A 22,123-nucleotide genomic window follows, 5' to 3' on the forward strand; every position below is an offset into this window, starting at 1 on the left:
TAATTTTAAGTAGGGAAGCACTTATATGTATTACTTATTTGAAAAATACATTAAGTTAAATTGTAATTAATTTCAAATTAACTGAAACATTCCACAGTCTCGCAAAGCATCCTTTTGTGACTTAAATAAAGAGGTGCCTAATAAACTAAATCTATAACATGTTGGGATTTCTGCTATTCATCTGCTTCCAAACTTTAGAATTACCTACCAGAATTTAGAGTGAATGTAGAGAGTTTTTTACTCTGCGCATTAATTCTAAATTTTGGTAGGCCGTTTCTTTAACTGTAGCACATCCTCTCCTCAGATACGCGTATGACATAACCTTGCTCACAACTAAAACAAATTCAAAATGTTAAATAAATCTAAAAATAAAATAAAATAAAAGCCTAACGCGTTCACTAAAATGTGGTTAAGCTGAAAAACTATACACTGCAGGAGCATTACTTGTTCTATGTGAAGATAATCATATAATTTTCACTGCAAAGGCATTTAACAGAATACCTCATGGAGCTCTGTTATGCAACTTGGAACAAATGGGAATGGATACGACATTGGTTAAATGGATAAGATAGTAGCTTCTGGACAGATATCAGAAAGGCATATGGAAGGCCAGAATCGAGGCGAAAAACAGGGGACTAGTGATGTGCCGCAAGGTTCAGTGCTGGGACCTATCCTAATCCCTCAGCCATACGGTTGGTGGTGGTGGTAGCTATATGCTATCTTACTAAGGAGATGATTATGAGCAAGGTAGTGCTGGGACCATTGCTGTTTAATTTGTACATAAATGGTATAGGAAATAACCTGAAAGGAAATAGTCAGTTTTTGCTGATGATGCGAAATTAGATAGCGTAATAGTTAATCTAGGCAATGTGGAGAGGTTGTAGAACAATTTAAATAGGCTGTCAGTAAGGGAAAAATATAATGGATATCGGTGTAATGTGGAGAAATGTAAAGCTATGCATTTTGGAATAAATGGATTACGGGCTGTGTACTACATTGATGGAAATATACTCCAGAAAAGAGATGAAGCCTGAGATTTAGGGGGGGGGGGTAGACAGAGAGTTAAAGTTTATAGGACATATTGCTAAGGTAGCCCATAAGAACAATTAACTATTGAAGAATACATTAACAAGTAGAAATAAGGAAGTTGTTATTACACTTTATAAGCCATTGATACGTTCGCATCTGGATTACTGCGCTCAAGTGGTTTCCTAGGTTTCTTGAGGATGAGGAAGGGTGGAGAAAATCATATCCCCTCTTTTGACAGGAGCAAAAGAGGGGATATGATAGAAACAATTAAATCGCTTAAAGGGTTTTATAGGATTGATGCAGGGGAAATGTTTCAGCACTTGGTTGGAGGGGCCAGAACAAGGGGTCATTCCTGGAAGTTGAATAAAGGTGTGGTTAGTAGGAGGTGTGAGGACTAGATTTTTTTGCTTGGAGAGCTGTGAATGAATGTGAGCTGTTGGGGATGCCACAATCATTTGTTAGTGCATTGCCTGATAATAGGTTCAATGAGAGGTATGATAGATTGTGTGGATAGTTTGGGTCTCCCACGATGAGTCTTCGGACTCCATGGAGGCGCCGTACAATAATAATAATAATTCCCGATATCTTTCTGCAATCAGAGATGATTTCTGTTGCCAACATTCTATGAACAATGCGAAATAGGGAAAGTTTCACTACCTATCAATCTAGTAATAGGTTAACTGACTAGGCCATTGGCGCACACACGTACTATTCAAGCCTATCTGAAGACAGCTGAATATAGCTGTCTTCAGATAGACTTGAATAGTACAGATAGACAAATCATCGATCACTTTACAGGTGAAGATTATTAAACTATTAATCCATGCTCCTCGACATATATCACATGTTAAAATACATGTAATAGGACTATTGTGTATTATTATTGTTTGTTGTGAACTATTATTAAGGTATTTCACTCCGGGTTAGTTCTTTACATCATTGGCGAAAGTAACTTCTGTGTTGCATTATTAAAATCTGAGATGCAGAAATTACGTTAAAAAACAGTTATTAAATGACTTTTATGAAACTTCAGTCAGAAATTGTTCATTAAAAATTCTTAAAAATTCTATTGGATATCTTACACGTGAATATTCTATCCTATAAGTATATATAAAAAACACAATAAGACTTCCTTCGCATGTATTCCTATAAAGCATATAATGTGATCATTGGAACATATTTCCAAGGGCAGAGCATTTGTAACTAAACCTGTCTTCCACACACTTAAAAAAATAAATTTAATTGAATAGAAATTGTATTTTGCACGTACAGTGTTACCTAGTTATAACGGTGTGCTAACACAGAAATGCTCGATTTTTAAGTTATTAGCTTTCTAAAAGTTGCACATGTTTTTCATGTTCTTAAACAGGATGCTGCAAAATTATCCAATTGAAATACCATTTGACGTCTAAATGTTTCAAGGACAAAGTACATGAGTATAATAATTATTTCTCGCATTAAAATTCAACTCTTGAACTGTTCCTAACATATACGTCTGTGACTTAACACATAAACATAAACAGATGGTGACGTGTCATCATAAATTACTATAATTTCCATATAATATAGTCGTAAGATATTTACGTAATGAAACGTTAAAATCTCGCCATTTCCTTAGCAATAAATATTTGATAGTTTACACGGGCACTTATATTACTTGGGAATTTTCCTTCCAAAATATTTTTAGGGAAACAGGATAATGAACTATGGACATCGCTTCCTAACACCCACGTGTTCAAGTAGATTCACGAATGTCAGCATATTATCCGAAGAAATGATTCCTATGAATCACACATCTTGAGCAGATAATGTCATTAACATAAAAGTGCTTCTAAACAGAGACAGTAAAATTCTCTGCCCACTGGTTGAAACAAACAGCTACGACTTGCAGCTGTTTGTTACGAGTATATCGGTGTATTTCAGGAACAGTACACGCTCATTAGTTGAAAGACTTTAATATATGATTCCCGTTAAGGATGAAAGAATTATTTTCTATCTTTCAAGTGAGATTGAGTTACTCGATCTCCATCCAGCTATAACGTTTTTCTATAGGAAACTACAACAGTAAACCTGTAATCAAACCCACACGCACTGGTATAACACTTACTTGTGGCTTTAATTGTGCATCGTAAAAATATCTTCTACCATTTCATTCTGAATTTCTTAAATGAATTTCAAAAGTAACATTGATAAAAAGATGTTAATTAATTCTGTATTTGCTTACAAAGTTGTTTTCTCCTTAACATAATATTTTTTTTCTTCCAGCTCAGTCTTAAAAAATGCGAAAACACAAAAATTGGAATTCCTGGACATATTAAGGGAATCTCTGGAGGAGAGAGAAAGAGGTTGGCCTTTGCTTCTGAAGTAAGATATATTACATTTTTTAGCCTTAAATTTAATTATTCATAAATAGATAAGATTTTGTGCGTTTCAGGTATTCTTTCAATGAATAGAAAGCTATCTTTGCCTTGAAAAATCGTTATGCTTAATTTTAAAATATCATACATAAACTATATTAAAATGTGGAAATAGATTTTTGTAGGGGTCGATGCACTATGATTAATTAGTTTAAATTAGTAAGGCTATTTGCAGTTCGAGGAATTCAGGCAAACACATTGTTTAATCTTAGATCTACGTAATGAAACATTACTCACTTGATTCAATTAGTCTCTATTAACGACAATAGTAGTTGATACTTGGAAAATGCGCCCTCTTCCTGGTAGTTGGTAAAAAAAAAAGATTCACCACTTAAAAGTAAAAGAGGACACAAAAAGAGATTTAGGAAAGAGAAAGGGAAGATAGTTTATGATAATAGGAAAACTCCGTAAATGCGGATCACAGTGTTTCGTATTTCAATATTCTTTTAGATATTCTTGATTTCCTGTTGATGGCAAAAACTGGATAATAAAATCATATGCCTTTTTAGGGCAAATAGAAATATTTCAGAGACTATATGCAAATTACAAAATAATAATAAGGAAATCGGAACTGTCATTTTACAAGTTGTATTTTACAATAGTACTCTTATATAGTAACGCCATTCTTCATTAGAGTAATTGAACGTAAGACAGATTTTAGCTTATGTGGTCCAAACATATAATTTTGATTTGTCTAATTTTGCCAAAAAAGCGGAAAGAGTGAAACGAATATTATCATAAATAACACCAAATTCATTAAATTCCACTCTGGCAAAGTGGAATAATTACTATCATTTCGAATCTGTTTATGCAATAATGCAATCCTATTAGAACAATCTTGCTGAGTGTAAATATTTTAGCGAACATCTTGAAGGTGCAATTCAATTTAACTCCATCCGGCCGGAGAGGAATTATTGTTTTACATAAGTTCTACACAGTTTACATCTTTCATGTGCAGAGGATTTAATTCAAACCAAATTTGAAATGACTCAAGAAAGTTTCTAAGGATTCTAAATATCAAAATTAATTATAAATTTTATTGTGCTAAACCCCAAATAATAACTTACGGAAAGACATTAAGTGAGGGATGTAAAAATGAATGGAATAGGTATTTACTTATTTTGAGAAATGTATCTAAAACAACGGCAATACAGTCGCCAATGTAATATTCATATATTTAACTCAACACATAATACTGTATTATAAAAATTATTATTAGAATGCTATCATTTTCTCGAACATTGCGAACTGGTCGTGAATCTTGTGGCGCCCAAGATCAAAAATTCAGGAGATGCATCGTAAATTACTGCAGTTATGTTTAATAATAAAATAGCAGCTGTTGTATACAGAGTTAGAAATGGGGTGTGGTTAACCGACTTCCAATGAGATATTATTGTAGATTGCCAAATTACAAATCAGTTTGTTTACGCAATAAGAGCATCGCGGGACTTGTGTGAACATAATCAAAACATAGAAACAGGACGGTAAAAAAACACTTAAGAAAGAACCAGACAGACCACATAAATCCAGGAAAGGGATTTATGTGGGAAAATCACTTTTTTCTATTATCAAAATTAAGTGGATATTGAATACCACATTATTTCTTAGCCAAATAAGAAATTGAAAGATAGGAAATCTAATCTAAGAGTTTCATGCCGAATACAGAAAACTATATGAAGTTCAGCGAGTCCAAGCGTAAGCCAACACCTGGTAGAAATAAGCTCTTAGTATTGAAACCTTAGTATTACATTTAGGTCTACCTACTCACTGACGGGACCTCAAAAAAGGTCGAAACCGGTCTGAGTAGTGACCTTCTCTCATAATGTACAACAGTAATGCATCTCCTAGGAGCTGTGTTTTATATTATGGGAAAATACTAAAAACAGTGATCGGAACTTGCTCCACCTTTACTACGAGTCGCCTAATATTGCACTACCAGGTGTCGGCTTACGCTTGGAATCGCCGAACTTTATATAGTTTTCTGTATTCGGCATGAAACTCTTAGATTAGATTTCCTATCTTTGAGTTTCTTATTCGGCTAAGAAATAATGTGGTACTCAATATCCACTTAATTTTGAATAATTTTATTTCGCCGAAGTGAAGCCTGTTGGCTCCTATTTTCAGTAACTTTTTCTATTTTTTTTTCTTTTTTCAGTGTACCCAGATTACTTCACTTAATGCTCAAGTTCGACTTGGGTAGAAGTACACACTGATCGTGATTGAGTGATACATTTGTTAGAAAGTTGTGGCTTAGCATTCAGTTTTCTTTGCAGTAATATTTTTAGCATGTCTTTATAATATCTTTTCATTTTATTTTCATTAGTGTTTAAAGTAATTTTTGTAAAGTTGCAGTTGTTATTTTCGAAACCTTTCACGTTCATTATTTTATACTTCCATTGTCACATTACTGGGAAAAATTTATAAATGCAAAACACAATCTTGAAAGGTTTGAGATATGATAAAAAAAATCATGCAGAAATATTCGGTGGAACATTTTACGAGCAATACTGCAGAGGAGTTAGCAGTGCATGAGAAACGTATGCACTGCTAAGATTGTCAATTCGTTGTCTCAGTGTCATTTCACCCACAATATTAGTATTTTCAGAGAGAGAGAGAGAGAGAGAGAGTGTGTGTGGTTTCTCCTGTCTGATTTGGTGCCTAGGACAATCTGATGTGTTCTCTAACGATAACACTACTGCTAGTAATTACTGCTAGTCCCTATAAAGAACGAGTGAGAAGTTACGTTAATAGTAACTATATTGCAACGCGAAGAAAAATGTTGCACAAAATTGATTTATTTTTTAAAAACATTCTTTCACGATTTAAACTGGTCCCGTCTCTTAAATTCATGGAGATGTTTTATCAACTTCACACATGAGAGGTTGCGAAACCTACAACACAACGGAGACATAAGGTGTAAATGCTTGATTTTTTTTCGTTTTTTTGTGTGTGTCTGTTATACGTTTTGCTTTTTGTGACTTTTTTGTTGTATTTTAATATTGTTGTGGTTTCTCGATGAAAATTTTTTTCTAATTTGCAGTGCCACGGAGAGGGTATTTATTAATTGCACTTGTTCGTCAGCCGGTTTTTATGCTTTTGTGAGATAACAAAATCCACAGAAAAACCTTCCACCTATGTATGAGAATGGTTAACTCGCATTCATATCAAACAATCATTGAAAGAAAAACCGATCTTTCAAAATATCTTTTCAATCGGATTACACTAGCTTGGTTGTCTGTTCTGGAAAAGAAAAATTCAAGTTTATGGGAGGAAAACTCTGCTACCTCCTTATGAAACCGACTAGCTCACTCTCAGCTGAAAAGTCCTTATAAAGATAAGATTCTTCGTATCCCTAGACAGGAATCGAACACAGGTCTTTCCAACAGAAGGACAGACGTCAATGATGCGCTCATGAGAATTATTTGAAAAATTATATTTCTCAAATTATTCAGGAATTACTAAAGGAATTTTAGTAATTCCTGAATTCGAGACATGTGACGCTTTGATTGCAAAGAAACATTCATTGTCATTCTTAATAGTAATTAAAGCAGCATTGCACAGCAAGAATTTTACTTACTAATAGCATCATAAAATGACAAAACACTCTTTCAGCATGTCTTTATCCACAATAGCTTTTAGTTTCTCTGTAAAATATCATGCATCTTCTTCAAAGTTTTTTTTTTTTTTTTTTTACGTTCGAAACTTTCCGCTTTCATTATTTTATTTTTCTATTGTCACATTACAGGAAAAATTTTTAAATACAAAACACAGTCCTAAAGGAGGTGAGATATGAAAAATAAAAGCTTGCAGAAATATTTGGGAGATCGTTTTACGAGTAACGTTCGTGGATGAGTTAGCAGCGCATATCTTTCTCTCAACGTCATTTCGCACACGATATTAGTATTTTCAGTGTGTCTGTGTGTGAAATGAAAAACCCAAGTTGGAAGGAAGAAAAACTCTGCCATTGCCATATGAGACTACCTCACCTTCAGTTGAAAAGCTCTTAAAAAGATTATTCGTGTCCTGGATAGGATTAGAACATATGTCTTTCCGACAGAGGGCAAACGCCACGTTCGTGAATGACGCGGTCGTGAGAATTATTTGATAAATTATATTTCTCAAATAATCCTCACCTTACTGCATATTGCATATATTCGCATCTCGCATCACTAGCCACACATTTTGGTATTGCTAGATCATAAACCATAGGAAAAATATCGAGCAGTGACCCAACACTAGAATTGTTGGACCGCCTTCTAACAAATTTCTGATAAAACGCGAAGTCAAATTCGTTCATCCCTTTAATCTGCGATAATGTCACTCCTTCTCATTACTCGCTGAAGTTTAATACACATACGATCCAATTAATTATATAAAAAGAAGAAATATTAATTTGGCATTCATTTAATATCATTTGCTAACTTGATAACCGATGCATACCTTCTCGGATACCAATTAATAACTTTTAAAAATGTTAATCAGCACTATAGTCACAACGACGTCACGCTTTGATTTGAAAGGAAAATCCATTGGCATTTGATTGGTAGCTAAAGTGGCATTACACAGCAAGAATTGATAAACGAATGGCATCATGATATGACATACTGTCTCTCCTTTCTTCGAACAAATGCAAATGAGTGGGAGGGTCTTCTTTTCTTCATTATCAGTAGAAGTATTTTGTGAGTTTAGCTTCCCGCTTTGTAATACGAAACTGCTAATCGGCATTCATCATTATAAGGGCTTTTTAACTGACGGCGAGTTAGCTAGTCACATTTAGATGGCAGAAGTTTTCCTCCCGGAAATCTAGCTAAATAACACGCATGCTGTTAACAAACATAATATGCATTAATATGCTATCCAAATAACAATGACAATAAAAACGGCAATTGGCAATGACTTTAAAATCGCATCGCCATTTGGCTATTTCCGCAATCATTTAATTACAGAGTGCATATGCATTTAGTTTGAAATTACAGTAATGTAAGTTAAAAAGCTTGGTAGATTTTATAGGAATCTGTTTTAATTCTGATCTTTGCGAATCTCTTAATATTAAGAAAATCGCAGGCGCATTTCATGATTGATGTATTTGGAATTTTTTTTAAATCTTAAATTGGCATTTTGTGCTTTTAACCAGAATGCTCTATTTTGCAATGTGAAATTGCTAGATGAAGAATATGATAAATCTGGACTTCTTGACGACAACAAAAGAAAATAATAATAATAAGAGAATGTGAGATATGATGAAATGATTACAAATACAGGACTTGCTTTTGTCATGCTCTTGACAAATCTGCGATATAGAGAATACCAAGGCTCATTTGGCAACAGAAAGTTTTTTTGGCAACTGAAGGTCGAATAATTAAGTATGACAATGAAATTATATCATAAATGAAAATCAACAAAATGAATGTTTTGCCATATTAATTGTGATTAGAAGCGAAAAGATAAAATATAAGTGTCAATATAGTTGCATTCTGCAAAATGCATAAACACGTATTAGATTCCTTCTGTTTATCCTGAAATTTGGTATTTGGTATATTTTTACAAAAGGTTTTAGTTTAAATATGATATTTCTAGTAGTAAAAGTAATAAATCTTCTGTAGTCAAATGGAATTTAGTAAATCTTGAATTGGATATTCGCTAAATTTCTGGAGTGATTTCAGTTTTGGTTCAAATTATTATATGTTTATTTGCAGTAAATAAGTCGAAAATGGCTCTTTGTTCAGTTGAGGTGATAATGAATAATATCATTATATAGAATCGCTATTGCAAATTGCACCTTTTTTTAATTGACTTTGATTACTTCCACACTTATTTAAATTTCTTGCTGGTAAACAAATACTAAAAGTGTCGTCAAGTATGTTATTTTATGAAATATAGATTTTGTGTCATGCAATGAAACGATTTGAGAAAACGAGTTTTCGAGTGTCACGTCATCGGTTTGAATTAAATGCGTAATGAATATCCGTTAAATCTGAAGACAAACAAACAATCAACATCTTCAGAAGCACAGTGTAACCTGATATCATCGCATGATTGTCCTGTTTTATTTGCTTGGTTAGCATTTTGTTCTTCATTCAGCTGACTTGCATTTCTATATTTCCCTATTTGATATTGAACTGATTTTTTTGGTTTGTTTGTAAAAGCAAATGAGCGAGGGATGAAACCGCTCCGCTGTTTTAATATGTACTAATGAGTATGATAAAAACTCTCTATATACAGAGTTTTTATCATACCGAGTGTGTATATATATATATACAAAGGGTTTCTCCGTTGTACATAATAAACAGCGTGTGGCAGCACAATCTGACGTAACGTGAGTAACGTGTAAGCAGTGAGTGTCGGTGAAGTTTAATTTTGCATGTAAGTAAAGTGTTTGTCTTTTCATTATCGTGAGTCTAAATTTTGCTAATTTTTATTTTAAAGATTTACTTTGGCTCAATGGAGAAAAAAAGTACCAAAGAAAAGCAATTTCTTTGGAAATGAAAATTGCAATTTTAGATCGCTTAGCAAAAGGAGAGGGATCTACGGCGATTGATAAACATTTTAATTTAATTTAAAATCTGTCACCAAACTAAGTGCCAATTATCATCGTACTCAAGAGATGCTTTATTAGAAAAAACGGAACGAGCGCTCCTAATTTGGATTGAAGAATTAACTCAAAGAAGAATTCCTATAAGTGGTTATTTAATTACCAAAAAGCTCTTCGGTTTTATGAAAAGATGAAGCAATTGGAGCCATCTACTTCCGCTTCCCAAGCTGATAAAGAATTTTCGGGTAGCAAGGATTGCTAACCGGGTTTTTAAAACAGGAATGCACTTCATAACGTGAAGATAACAGGCGAGGTTGCAGCAGCAGATGAAGAAGCAGCCAAACATTTTCAAGAGAAGTGAGCCAAAATTATTGAAGATGGTGGATATTGTCCCGATCAAATGTTTAACGCTGACGAAACAGGATTGTTTTGGATGAAATGCCTAGTCGAAAAGTTACATCGCGAAGTCTGAGAAAAAAAGCAAGTGGGTTTAAAGCAAGCAAAGATCGAGTAACGTTTTTACTTTGTAGCAATGCATCAGGGGATCGAATGTTTAAACCCCCTCCTAGTAAATCGATCTATAAGACCACGTGCTCTAAAAGGCAAAGATCTAAAACAGCTGCCGGTACATTGTATAGCTAATACAAAGGTCTGGGTAACAACTGTTGTATTTACTGAATAGTTCAATAATTGCTTTGTACCAGAAGTGGAAACATATATGAAGTAAAAAGCTCTAGATTTTAAAGTTTTAATAATTGTTGACAATGCACCAAGTGATCCGCATTTAGAACATTCAAATGTGCAGGTAGTGTTTTTTCCACCCAATACAACAAGCATTATTCAGCCATTAGATCAAGGCATAATTGCTACTTTTAAAAACGTATTACGCTAAGCACACTTTTCTTTTATATTGGATAAACTAGAAAATGAATCATTAACAGTAACTGACGTTTGGGAAAAATTTTCTATTTTGGACTGCTTAAATCATGTTGCATCTACTATTGCTGAAATAAGAGCACAAACTTTAAATGTCTACTGGAAAGCAGTTTGGCACTGGATGTGTTGCAAACAGTGCAACCATTCAAACATCTACACTATCAGCTGAAATCATTACTTTGTCACATGAATTTGGTGGAGAAGGTTTTGATACATTTAGCCAGAATGATGTAGACGAATTGCTTGTGGATAATGCCTTAAGTGATGATGATATTATTGGATATCGATTAATTTTAGATATCTTAGAAGATCCAGAAAACGATAGTGAAGCGGAAGAAACATTTGTCCCCCTCACTGTAAATATAATTCGAGAAGATCTTGAACTGTGCAATAAATTAAAATCCTTTTCTTGTTAATGATACGGATTCAGAACGAGCCTTTAAATTCCAACGTGAGCTGGAGAACTGAATGTCTGGATATCGCGAGCTGTATAAAAAATTAGTAAAATCATCATCGCAAAGTTTAATCATTGATTACATTGTCAGAAGAAAAAAAATCAGCACAGAACGAAGGTGAAACTAATTTTGTTTGTGAAGAACCATTGCCTTTACCATACAGATCTAATGCGCTGACTATCTCTTCTGGTGATGAAAGTGATTTCGCACCAGTTCGCAAACGTTGACGAATATTGTCTAATAGCGACGATAATTCTGATGAAAAAAACGTAAAAAAAATTGTTACTTTTCAATAAAAATTAAATGAATAAAACTTTAAAACAAACTTTGGCATTCTCATTTTCCTGAATTTTTGTAAACTTTTTATGCGATTTTAAGTTTATTTTACTTCATTGCTTAAGTTTTATGCGGTTTTAGAACATTATAGAACGTATCCCTAATTTTTCAACGTAAGTTAGATCTTTTTGTGAGATTTTTTATATGGAACGTATCTACCGCACAAAAAGAGACCCGACTGTATATACTGTATATACATGACCGTGGTCTGAAAAGTTCTCGGCCTCGACCATAGATGGGAACACTATCGGCAAGATTTATTTTTCTAAGTAATCGGTTATAAGCATGGATGCTTATGACCGATCGATTTATCAATCGGTCATAGGCATCCATGTGAAATTGCAAGCCATTCTATCACGTAATTTGTTTTAAACAGCTGTCTGAAGCAAAAGTGTTGCTTGTATCCCTTGAAATTGATAAAATTGAGTATCATGCAGTTATAAAATTCTTTGTGAGAGAAGATTTAACGCCCAAAGAAATTCATTCGAAGTTCATAAAAGTTTATGGGTACTCTTCTCCTTCGTTTTCGACAATTAAGAAATGGACTGCCGAGTTCAAACGTGGCCGTACCAGCCTTGAAGATGATCCACGTGAAGGAAGTCCACAATGTGTAAGAACACCAGAAATCATTGATAAAGTGCACGATATGGTATAGGATGATCGGCGAGTCAAAGTGCGTGAAATTGCTGAGACTATAGGTATTTCAAAAGAGCGTGTAGGACATATTTTGCATGAAGAATTGCAAATGAAAAAGCTTTGCGCAAGATGGGTGCCGCGCTTGCTCACAGCAGATCAAAAACGCACTCGTGTGAAAATCTCTGAACAGTGCTTGGAGCATTTTAACAAGCATAAAACTGATTTTGTGCGACGATTCATTACTATGGATGAGACTTGGATTCGCCATTACACACCAAAATCCAAACAGCAGTTCAAACAGTGGACAGAATCCGATTGTTCAGCTCCAAAGAAGACAAAGTTATCATGAAAATAGAAAGATTACCAAAACAAGCCTAAAGTACAAGCCATTAGGGAAAAGAAAACCAGGATGTCCTCTTAAACGATTCAACGATGACTTCTAAGGCCGGAACAGGCCAAGCTAGGCCTAAATCCTTGATATGCATGATGATGATGATGATGATGAATTATCATGAAAAGGGTAAAACAATAACATGGGACTATTATTCCGATCTTTTAACCAGACTAGACGAAAAAATTCGTGAGAAAAGATCCGGTTTGCAGAAGAAAAAAATCATTTTTCATCAGGACAATGCACCTGCCCACAAAGGTGTTTTGGCAATAAGAAAATTAAGGGATCTGCACTATGAATTGTTGGAACATTCACCGTATTCCCCAGATTTGGCTCCCTCTGACTTCTATCTCTTTCCAAAACTAGAACTCTTCCTCGCTGGTCAGCGTTCTTCTTCAATTCAAGAGGTGGTTGCAGCTGTAGGGGGGGGGGGGGGGGATTTTGCAGAACTTACTGAGAACCATTACAGGGACGGGATAATGGCGCTGGAGCATTGCTGAAATAAATGTATTAGTCTTAAGGGAGATTATGTTGAAAAATAAAAATAATTTGAAATTATAAATTCGATTTTTCATTACTATGCCGAGAACGTTTCAGACACTCTCGTGTATATATATATATATATATAGTTTCCATATATATGCGTATATAATCCGCAGAAATGTCGAAGCAACTTATTCTGTTTTTATATTATTGTTATTCGCTTTATGACATATTTTATGACTGCAGATGGTGAAAAAAAAAAAAAAAACCTGTCTCTGTATGACACCGACTAACTCACTTTTAATCGAAAGATACCAAATAAAGGTTTCTATATATATATATATGATTCTAACGCTATTACCAAGTTTCTTCTCATTTTTTTCTTCAAAAAAAACACCCGATAAAGACTATAGACTTGTAACACATTAGTACAGCGGATGTGTATCAAGGTGAAGATTAGGAACTTTTCTCTATAGCCCAAACATGACACTTTTTAAGACAGCCTCCAATAAGCAGAAAGATAGTCTTACATCGAATAATTTTCATTTGTCATTTTTTATTATTATTTATTTTCATTTATTATTTATTTTTACATTTAGGTATTCATCTGCTACCTAAATCATTCCCAAACATCATTTTGTAGTGGGATTTGAACCCCCCCCCATTTTTATTTGAAGAACGGAATGCTGTCCACAACCAGAATATCAGATTGGCATTGGGTAATTTTATGTGATTTTATTAGCCACCTGTATTCCTAAACCCTGTATTCAGTGGTAATAGCGTTATTCTAACGCTATTACCACTGAATACAGGGTTTAGAGGGTTTCTTTACACGGATGATAGTTTCTTTCTTAATAAAGAAAACGCATTTGTTCCTCATTGCAAACAAAAAGCAAAAACAGACAATGTAGAGCAATGTGTTTTATGCTTCAACCGCAAAATGCATTTGCAACATTTAATATTTGTTCTTCTATATTAACGTTCTTCGTCTAGCAATTTTAAAATATAAGTTTAACCCATAACGTATCTTTAAAATTTAAGTTTATCTTTATATCCCTAATACTGTACTGAATATATGCATCAGAGAAATGCATGTATTTCTCTGACGCATACATGCAGCATGATAATTGGCTTCCGAAATAAAATCATCATTTCTGCATTCCTCATCAAAATGATGAATAGTTTGTTTATTCGACAGGTCTTTAAAATAATTCTTCTAAGTAGCTATTAATCGAATGAATTTTGAAAAGTTTTGCATGACGTTTATCGTTTAATGTCAGTGTGAAAAATTCGATTCTAACGTTATTACCATAAAAAGCTATCACAGAATGAACGCAAGTGTATATACAAATAAACGCGAATTTTAATTAGAAAACATCGTCTCTTATCAAGAAGAATGCCTGGAATCTCTGCTACTGTGAGAATTAGAAATCAGCTACTGCTGAGTTCTTAAACTAAAAGAAAACTGCCTATTCTCTTTGGGGAATAAAAAGAGTCACATGATTTATTTAATGCTATTTAGAAAAGGCCCAAGTTAAATGAAAGCGTGTAACGCAGTAAAAATAGCATTTCAAAATATGGCATGCAAATCCTATTTTCGAAAGTCTTTGTGTACATCATAACTGGAATATCTTGACGCTCTGGAACTTCTAATCCTTTTTTTTTTTTTTGCTATTTTTTAAATTATTGCACTAAGAGCCGTTTATACTTCTAATGTAGTAGTTAGTGATAAAAATATCTTTTTTCTTTTTCTTTTTTAAAGTTACTGCACATCGTTTACGCAAGTTGTATTATTGATAATTTGAAATTCTTCTTTATGATAATATTTGATATAAGTCAGTTGTTTTTTTGCAACCTTAAATGTATCGCATTTTTCTCCATATGGGAAAGTTTGTAACATGCGTATATAGGGAACAATAAAATGATTAAAATAATAAATAAACTATCTAAGAAATATGGAAGTAATGCCGACGTGTGACTACTTTTCTGAGACTATAAAAGTTAGAAAACAGTAGTATGAATAAATTAAATGAATTTAAAGGCTGATTTAATTAAAACGGAGAGAGAGAGAGAGAGAGAGAGAGAGAGAGGGGGGGGAATAGGGAGGAAGAAACACGTAATTAAAATGTTTCTTTAATTCTTGGAAAGGACTGCAATAAATATGAAATTCTATATGAGCGCCCAGGTAATTCTCCAAGTACATTATTCTGCGAAAGTTATTCCTAGCCGCCATTCATATCTGAATACTGCAAATCATGACAAATAACTTGTTACAGAAAGGAAATGTACACTAAATGACTGTAGCTGTGCTGAATAGGAAATAGGATGCCTAGACTTAACCCACTTTAAAAGAGATCCTGTGATAGGTTGTGTTAGAAGTGATAGGTCGAGCGATAGCAGAACAATTAGAAATGCACCAACGATTACCAATGGATGACCTTATTAAAAGACGAAACGTGATTGTGAAAAGGAAGAGCAGATAGTACGAGTAAACAGAAAAAGGTTTTGTGTATAAGTAATGCTTGGATTTTATGTCATTACATTCCTTACATCATGAATCAGCAGATCTTTCAAAGAGAATGTGGCTTTCACAGCTATAAAGGTTTCTTCCAAACCATTACTCAACTAATTAGCCTCTACAGTCCTTGAAGTGTTGTTGCATAAAATAGAAGCATTACTTCATATGAGGCTTAGATACGACTTATATATGCATGATACTGCACTTTCAAACTATATCGACGTGTCTCTGAGGATGACAACTGCATAATAATTAGTATTATTTGCAAACGTGTGTGTTGCCCTATCTGTTTAGTGCAGTGGTTCCAAACCTCTTTTGATTTCGGCCACGTTTGAACCTGGAAGCCCATTTCTTAATTGTCGAAAACGAAGGAGAAGAGTGCCCATAAACTTTTATGAACTTCGAATGAATTTCTTTTGGCGTTAAATCTTCTCTCACAAAGAATTTTATAACTGCACGATACTCAATTTTATCAATTTCAAGGGATACAAGCAACACTTTTGCTTCAGACAGCTTTTTTTTATTCTCTTTAATGTGTATTCAGCTCAAAGGTAATCCAATGGAAGACTAAAGTACAAGTATATAAATCGATAATTCGTCCAGTTTTTACCTACTAATGTGAAACTTGGATAGTTATAGTGAGGGTAAAGAATTTAATTTCAGCTTTTGAATAAAAAAATCATCGATCGGCTTTAACAGATAGATTTCACAACTGAAATTGTTGTTTTGAATGGTGATACAACAGTGACTTCTTTAATTGTCTACTTATTGTTTCAGAGTACAACTTTCAAATGTCACTGTTTACGCTATTTTTCCCAGGAACGATCATGTGCCTGTAACTAAATTACGTCATTCAGAGAATTCTATCAAGTAGGTGTAATTCTAAAAAATGTAAAAAAAATCAGAGCACTGTGTCTATCCGTATTTAGCTCATATACTCTAGACATATAACTTTGCTTCTCTTAATTTTGTAATTGCAGTTGATCCAGGTGAAACTAAAGTTGGAACGACCCAATTCTTATTTAAGATCCTAAGGAGTAAATTTCATTCATTTCCACTCTGTTAGTGAAGAATTACTAATTTTTTAAATTAATTAACATTTAATCAAATTTCTCTAAGTAAACTTTGCCAAGTTAAAATCACAGTTAAAGTTATCGAACATATTCATATATTCTGAATCCAAAATTTTATTAAATTCCATCCAGCCAGTGTCCTACAAATGATCCAGCTAATAAAACTGAATTGCTTAGAATATTTTATGCGGATTCCAAATACCAAATTGAGGAAAATCCGCTCATCCAGAATTCCGTAATAACTTATGTAGGTAACGGACAAACAGTACGATCTTATAAGGCGTTAGTACGTTTTTCTAAAGGCATAAAAATTGTGTGCATAAAAGCATAAAAAAAATTCTGAACGAGTGGTATGATGAGTATAAAATTGTAATAATTTCATACTCACCTATCTTCACACAAAATTTTATATGCCTCAAAGCATGTAAAAATTATTAGTAAAAGTCAGTAGTTGTGAGGTCAAAATTGCAAAAATTAATGTAATTTAATAATACCATATACACCTCAAATAACAGCTTAAAATTAAGAAAGAATGGAATTTGCTTCTTTTTAAGGATCTATAATTTTGAAAGAGTGCTTCTGTTTGGAAGATTGAGTCATATGTGTGTTCGTTTCTTATTTTGAACATGACAGCAAGTCGTTTTCTGTAAATAGATGTTGACTAATCCATCGTTGATGATCTGTGATGAACCCACTTCTGGACTTGATTCATTCATGGCCGAAAACGTAGTTTCAGTTCTCCAAGATATGGCTGCTTCTGGAAGGACAGTCATTTGCACCATTCATCAACCATCGTCTGAGGTGTTCGCAATGTTTGATCACCTTCTCCTACTAGCAGAAGGCAGAACAGCGTATTTTGGAGAAACATCGTCTGCATTATCTTTCTTTGCCAGGTAAGAAAATATAGTGTAAGATGTTTCAAAAACTACATTTTGGATGAATAATGCAACCATTTAGCAATATTAATTATTGGAAAATTCACAAACTATTTTTTTTAATTATTTGTTCAATTGTTGCATGACATCATACTACTAATGGGTTATATTCTCAACTCCATCGTATTTAAAAAAAAAAAGGAAAAAAAGTAGGCTAAAAAGGACTGAAGGAGGTTGAAGACATCAGTTTGATGAGGAAATTATTATTTACTCGCCATGTAGAAATAATTTCTTCAAGATGGACTTTCTGGCGAAGAAACTCAAGTTATGAGATGCCATTACGTATTTGTTCTCTAACTCCCTCTCTCATCTACCACTACCTCCATAGAGAGTTGTTAAAAAGGCAAAAATATAGTTCCAAATTCCGACTACTGATTTTATAAGAATATTTTAAAAAATGCATTGATATCAATTATTGCAAAATATTAACATATAGCAAGTGATTCTACCAGTAATTTCCAAATGCTGGTAGTCAGATTATTTTCTAGTATCTCACGAGGATAACGGGATATTTTCCATTCTCTTGGAAAAGTCTGGATTCGAATTCCTTATGGGATGTGAAGAACTTGTATAACGGACATGTAAAGCGAAGGTGAGCTAGCCGAATAGTGTCTTTCCTCCTGGATCTCCGGTTTTCCGTTCAACAAAATAAACAGTCGGACTGGAGAACACATAATTAGTAGTTATAATATGCCTGCCAAATAACTTTAGTTATTACTTCTTCCGATGTACCACTGTAACTACACAAAATTTCAATGGAAGTGGAGTAGTAATAAAGTGATGTCTTCAACTTCCGTTTAGTCTTCTAACCCTGCTCCCCATACAATATACTGCTATGTATTGATTCCCATATCAATTTCAGATGTTCAGAATTTTTTCTTTTTCTTTTTGTTCATCAAAGTACGTCACCTTATAAGAGATTATAAGGTGACGAAAGAGAAAAAAATATAAAGCAATAAACGGATCCACTCATGCAGAAACTTTTCCATCTTCTTGCTGTTGCTCGACTATTATAGAAGATGGAAAAGTTTCCAGTAAATTTAATTATGTTTAGATTTAAGGCCAAAGTTCATGAAAGTGACGCTGTAGTCGGCAGTAGAAAGTCCGAATTCTGCTTGAGTCTCTAGGAATATTTATAAGAGCAATTCAAGTAAAGATAAGTTAGCTGCTCACAAACAAAACAGAGAACACCCAAAGAACCCTATTTAGATAAGACGCACTCTCTCATAGCATTACTTAATTTGACATGAAGCTGGGGTTATTTTCTATTCTGCTCTTACAACGGTAAGAAAACATTCAAACCTTCCTCACTTGGCATCTAAGCCACTAAAGTAGATAAATCCATACTAATAAGCATAAAAATGTATCGCAAATAGTTTAATCTTATTTAATGAAAGAAAGTTTTCTAATCAGCTACTACTAAGAAACTATAATTCGATTGTTCTATCCTTTTTGCAGTCTAGGATTCAATTACGCTAAAAACTTCAATCCGGCAGATTTCTTTATCCAGACGCTTTCCATAATTCCAGGACATGAAACTGAAAGTCGAGAAGAAGTGCATGTAAGTTTGCTTAGTGGAAATATTTAACAAGGAAAGTATTTATCCATAATGTATATATTTCGAAATTACTCTTATCGTTGTCAAAAATGTAAATGTGTGCTGCTTGGTTGAAGAAATAACGCTTACATAAAGTAGCTTTAACTAGTCACAATAAAGAGTGATATAAGCAGTTGCATCATAAGAAAATTAATTCTAGTGAATGAGAAGAACAGGCATAAAAGATTGGTGTGCATGTATATTGCATAATATCATTGTAGGAAACGTACAACATGAGAAGGCAACTTGGAAAATTACGTGTATTAGTGTTGACGGTCTTTCGACTTTTCAGTAGAATTCAAATGAAACTTCAATTCAAATTTCCTTAGAATTCCATAGAATTCTAAGGAAACTTTGACCTGATTTTCTATTTCGTTCACATCTCTCTGCATAGCGGAGGTGGACGAGCGACTCTCCAAAAACTTGACTTTGAACCCCCCCCCCCGCTCTAGAAATCGGGGAGCCTTTATATAGTATTTGCAACTGCAGATGATTTAGCACTGAGATAGCAGGTTTTCCTTATCGAAAACGAAGATTTTTCGCTCCCGCAAAACAGCATAGAGAGAAGAAGAAAAAAAAAACACCCCACTAACGCAATAGCGGGCCCTCCCTACACTATTGCACTTGGTAGTTCCTTTCTTAAGGGAAGTGTTGGGGTTAGTATCACATTTTTGAAACGAAATACAGAAATTGCTGGTTATACTAGCTTATGTCAGGTTCCATAAACTTACAACAATCATTTCTCTTATTCAGAAAATTCTCCTTTTTATGTCTCGATAGATATTTTACATTTCCTCAGAAGAAATCGCGTTCTGATTTCTTCCCTTCCGAATCATGTTCGGAAGTGATGAAATCAAATATCATCTCTTTTGAATGAAATTTTCTTTTTCACAGTTGGGTGCGCATTTACTAGACGTTTTGCCTTTTACAGGTAATATACACTAGATTGAAATAAGTATTAGGTCACGCTGTTCTAGAAGGAACTAATAAAAATACTGATATGAATATTTTTGTCGTCATAAGTAGCGGATATTACTATATAGGCAAAGAGGGACATGCCTAATCGACTGTGTATCTCTGCACCCTCGGTGATTTGCGGAAAATAGTTTACTATCTTTGAAAGAGGTGATAAAAAACTGCCGCTTATATTGCGGCAGTTTTATGGAACAGGCCTATGATTAACGAACAGGCCTACGGAACAGGCTTATTGAAATCTACCTAAAAAGGTAGATTTCAGTAAGATGTTGCACTATGTTGCTTTTCAGGTAGTAGCACGGTCTGCACTCATCTAGATTTCAGCCCAGTAGAAACAAGAGTGTGTTCATCAACGGAACCAGCAATGACGTTGAAGGAAGAATGGTCCAAAATGCTCTGGAGCATTCAGTTGACTACTAAAGTTAACATCATGTTGGCTTTGATTACATATAATCTAATTCTGGTGGCAATGTGTCTCCTAGTTCATTGAGCACTCTTGTTATCTTGGGTCTATAAGAATGTGTTTATCTTTTCTCTTTTCAGCCTAACCCAAAAGCTGAAATATTATAGATTTTGTAATCTATAAAAATTATAGATTTGTGACCTATAATTTCAATCTTGTTATTTTTAAATGTTTATGCATACTGTTAATTTTGTATACATGCGACTAGTCACATTATCGAAAATAATAGATGACTACAGAAAATCTTCCCCATAGCATATGCAATAGCATTCTTCCCTTCATTGCATTTAAAATGTAGTTTTCATATATCAATAAATATTCCTGCATACTGATTTTAAATATGGTTAGGCAGCGTTACAAATTAGTTATTGAAGAAAATGACTCTGATGTTGCAATATGTGCCTTATTACCATGTCTCGAATGTATATTTATTAAGTTTCTGTATGCACACTACTACTTTTCTTGTCCTTCTCAATGCTTGCATACAGAAATATCAACTGCAGAATCAGAAATGCAGTCTTATATTCCAACTGGCATCAAAAGAGAAGTTCTATAGTGATATTATATACATAAATATACATAAAACGTCTCATTTATATACATAAATGAGACGTTTTAATTCTCATAATATTACCAGAGCCGTACGAAAGTAAAGCTTTCCATTTTCCTCTACATGGGGTGATGTGATGCTAGACGCATGTAGAGGAAAAAGAGAGTAGTGACTGAATTTCTTACTAAGGAAAATATGAGTGCAATGGAAATTCATACCATCTGAAAAATGTTTATGGAGACAAATCAATTAAAATTGGTCAGACATTTCAGTACAACTGATGTTTCACCACTTTTAAAGATGAAAAACTGAGGTGCAATTCCAACATTTCGCAGGATTGACATCCCCATCTTGCCTATAATATGAATAACATCAGTCTTCTGAGATGTGACACTTCGTGACTACCTGACTGTTGAGCTCTCCAAAGGATTCGCCAGATGAAATGGAAGTGAAACAAATTGTTCATGGGGAGCTTTTACATAGAAATAAAACATTTACAAGATCGGCTTACAGGTACGATGGCGAAAGTGCATGGAGAATGATGAAGATTTTGTTGAAAAATGGTTCAAAAAATGGAGGATTAATCCATTCATATATGCACTGTAGTCAATGACTTTTTTCTTAAATTCGCAAAACAAAAATCTATTTCTCTCTCTCTCTCTCTCTCTCTCTCTCTCAGAAAAGCAGTTTGAAAGTAATTAAAACAGGCATTTAAGCAAAGTATCTATTAACCATCTTTCCACATACAGACACCATATAATACAACTTAAATATCTTATGAAAATCCAAGGTTCCAT

At 33.8% G+C, this 22,123-nt stretch overlaps 1 protein-coding gene across 1 annotated transcript in view; it reads left to right on the forward strand.

Moving 5' to 3' along the window:
* The window catches only part of LOC150108691 (protein white-like), a 172,382-nt gene that overhangs the window by 129,241 nt on the left and 21,018 nt on the right, over positions 1 to 22,123 (forward strand). Inside the window, exons 4-6 of the mRNA XM_090390509.1 lie at positions 3,295 to 3,393; positions 17,461 to 17,699; positions 19,200 to 19,302. Of these exons, the coding sequence (XP_090246635.1) occupies positions 3,295 to 3,393; positions 17,461 to 17,699; positions 19,200 to 19,302 (441 nt within the window). The remainder of the gene's footprint in view (positions 1 to 3,294; positions 3,394 to 17,460; positions 17,700 to 19,199; positions 19,303 to 22,123) is intronic.

Source organism: Typopeltis vanoorti, chromosome 3 (assembly GCF_054136105.1).
Source record: "Typopeltis vanoorti isolate ZY-2024b chromosome 3, IOZ_Tvanoo_1.0, whole genome shotgun sequence".
Lineage (NCBI taxonomy): Eukaryota > Metazoa > Arthropoda > Arachnida > Uropygi > Thelyphonidae > Typopeltis > Typopeltis vanoorti.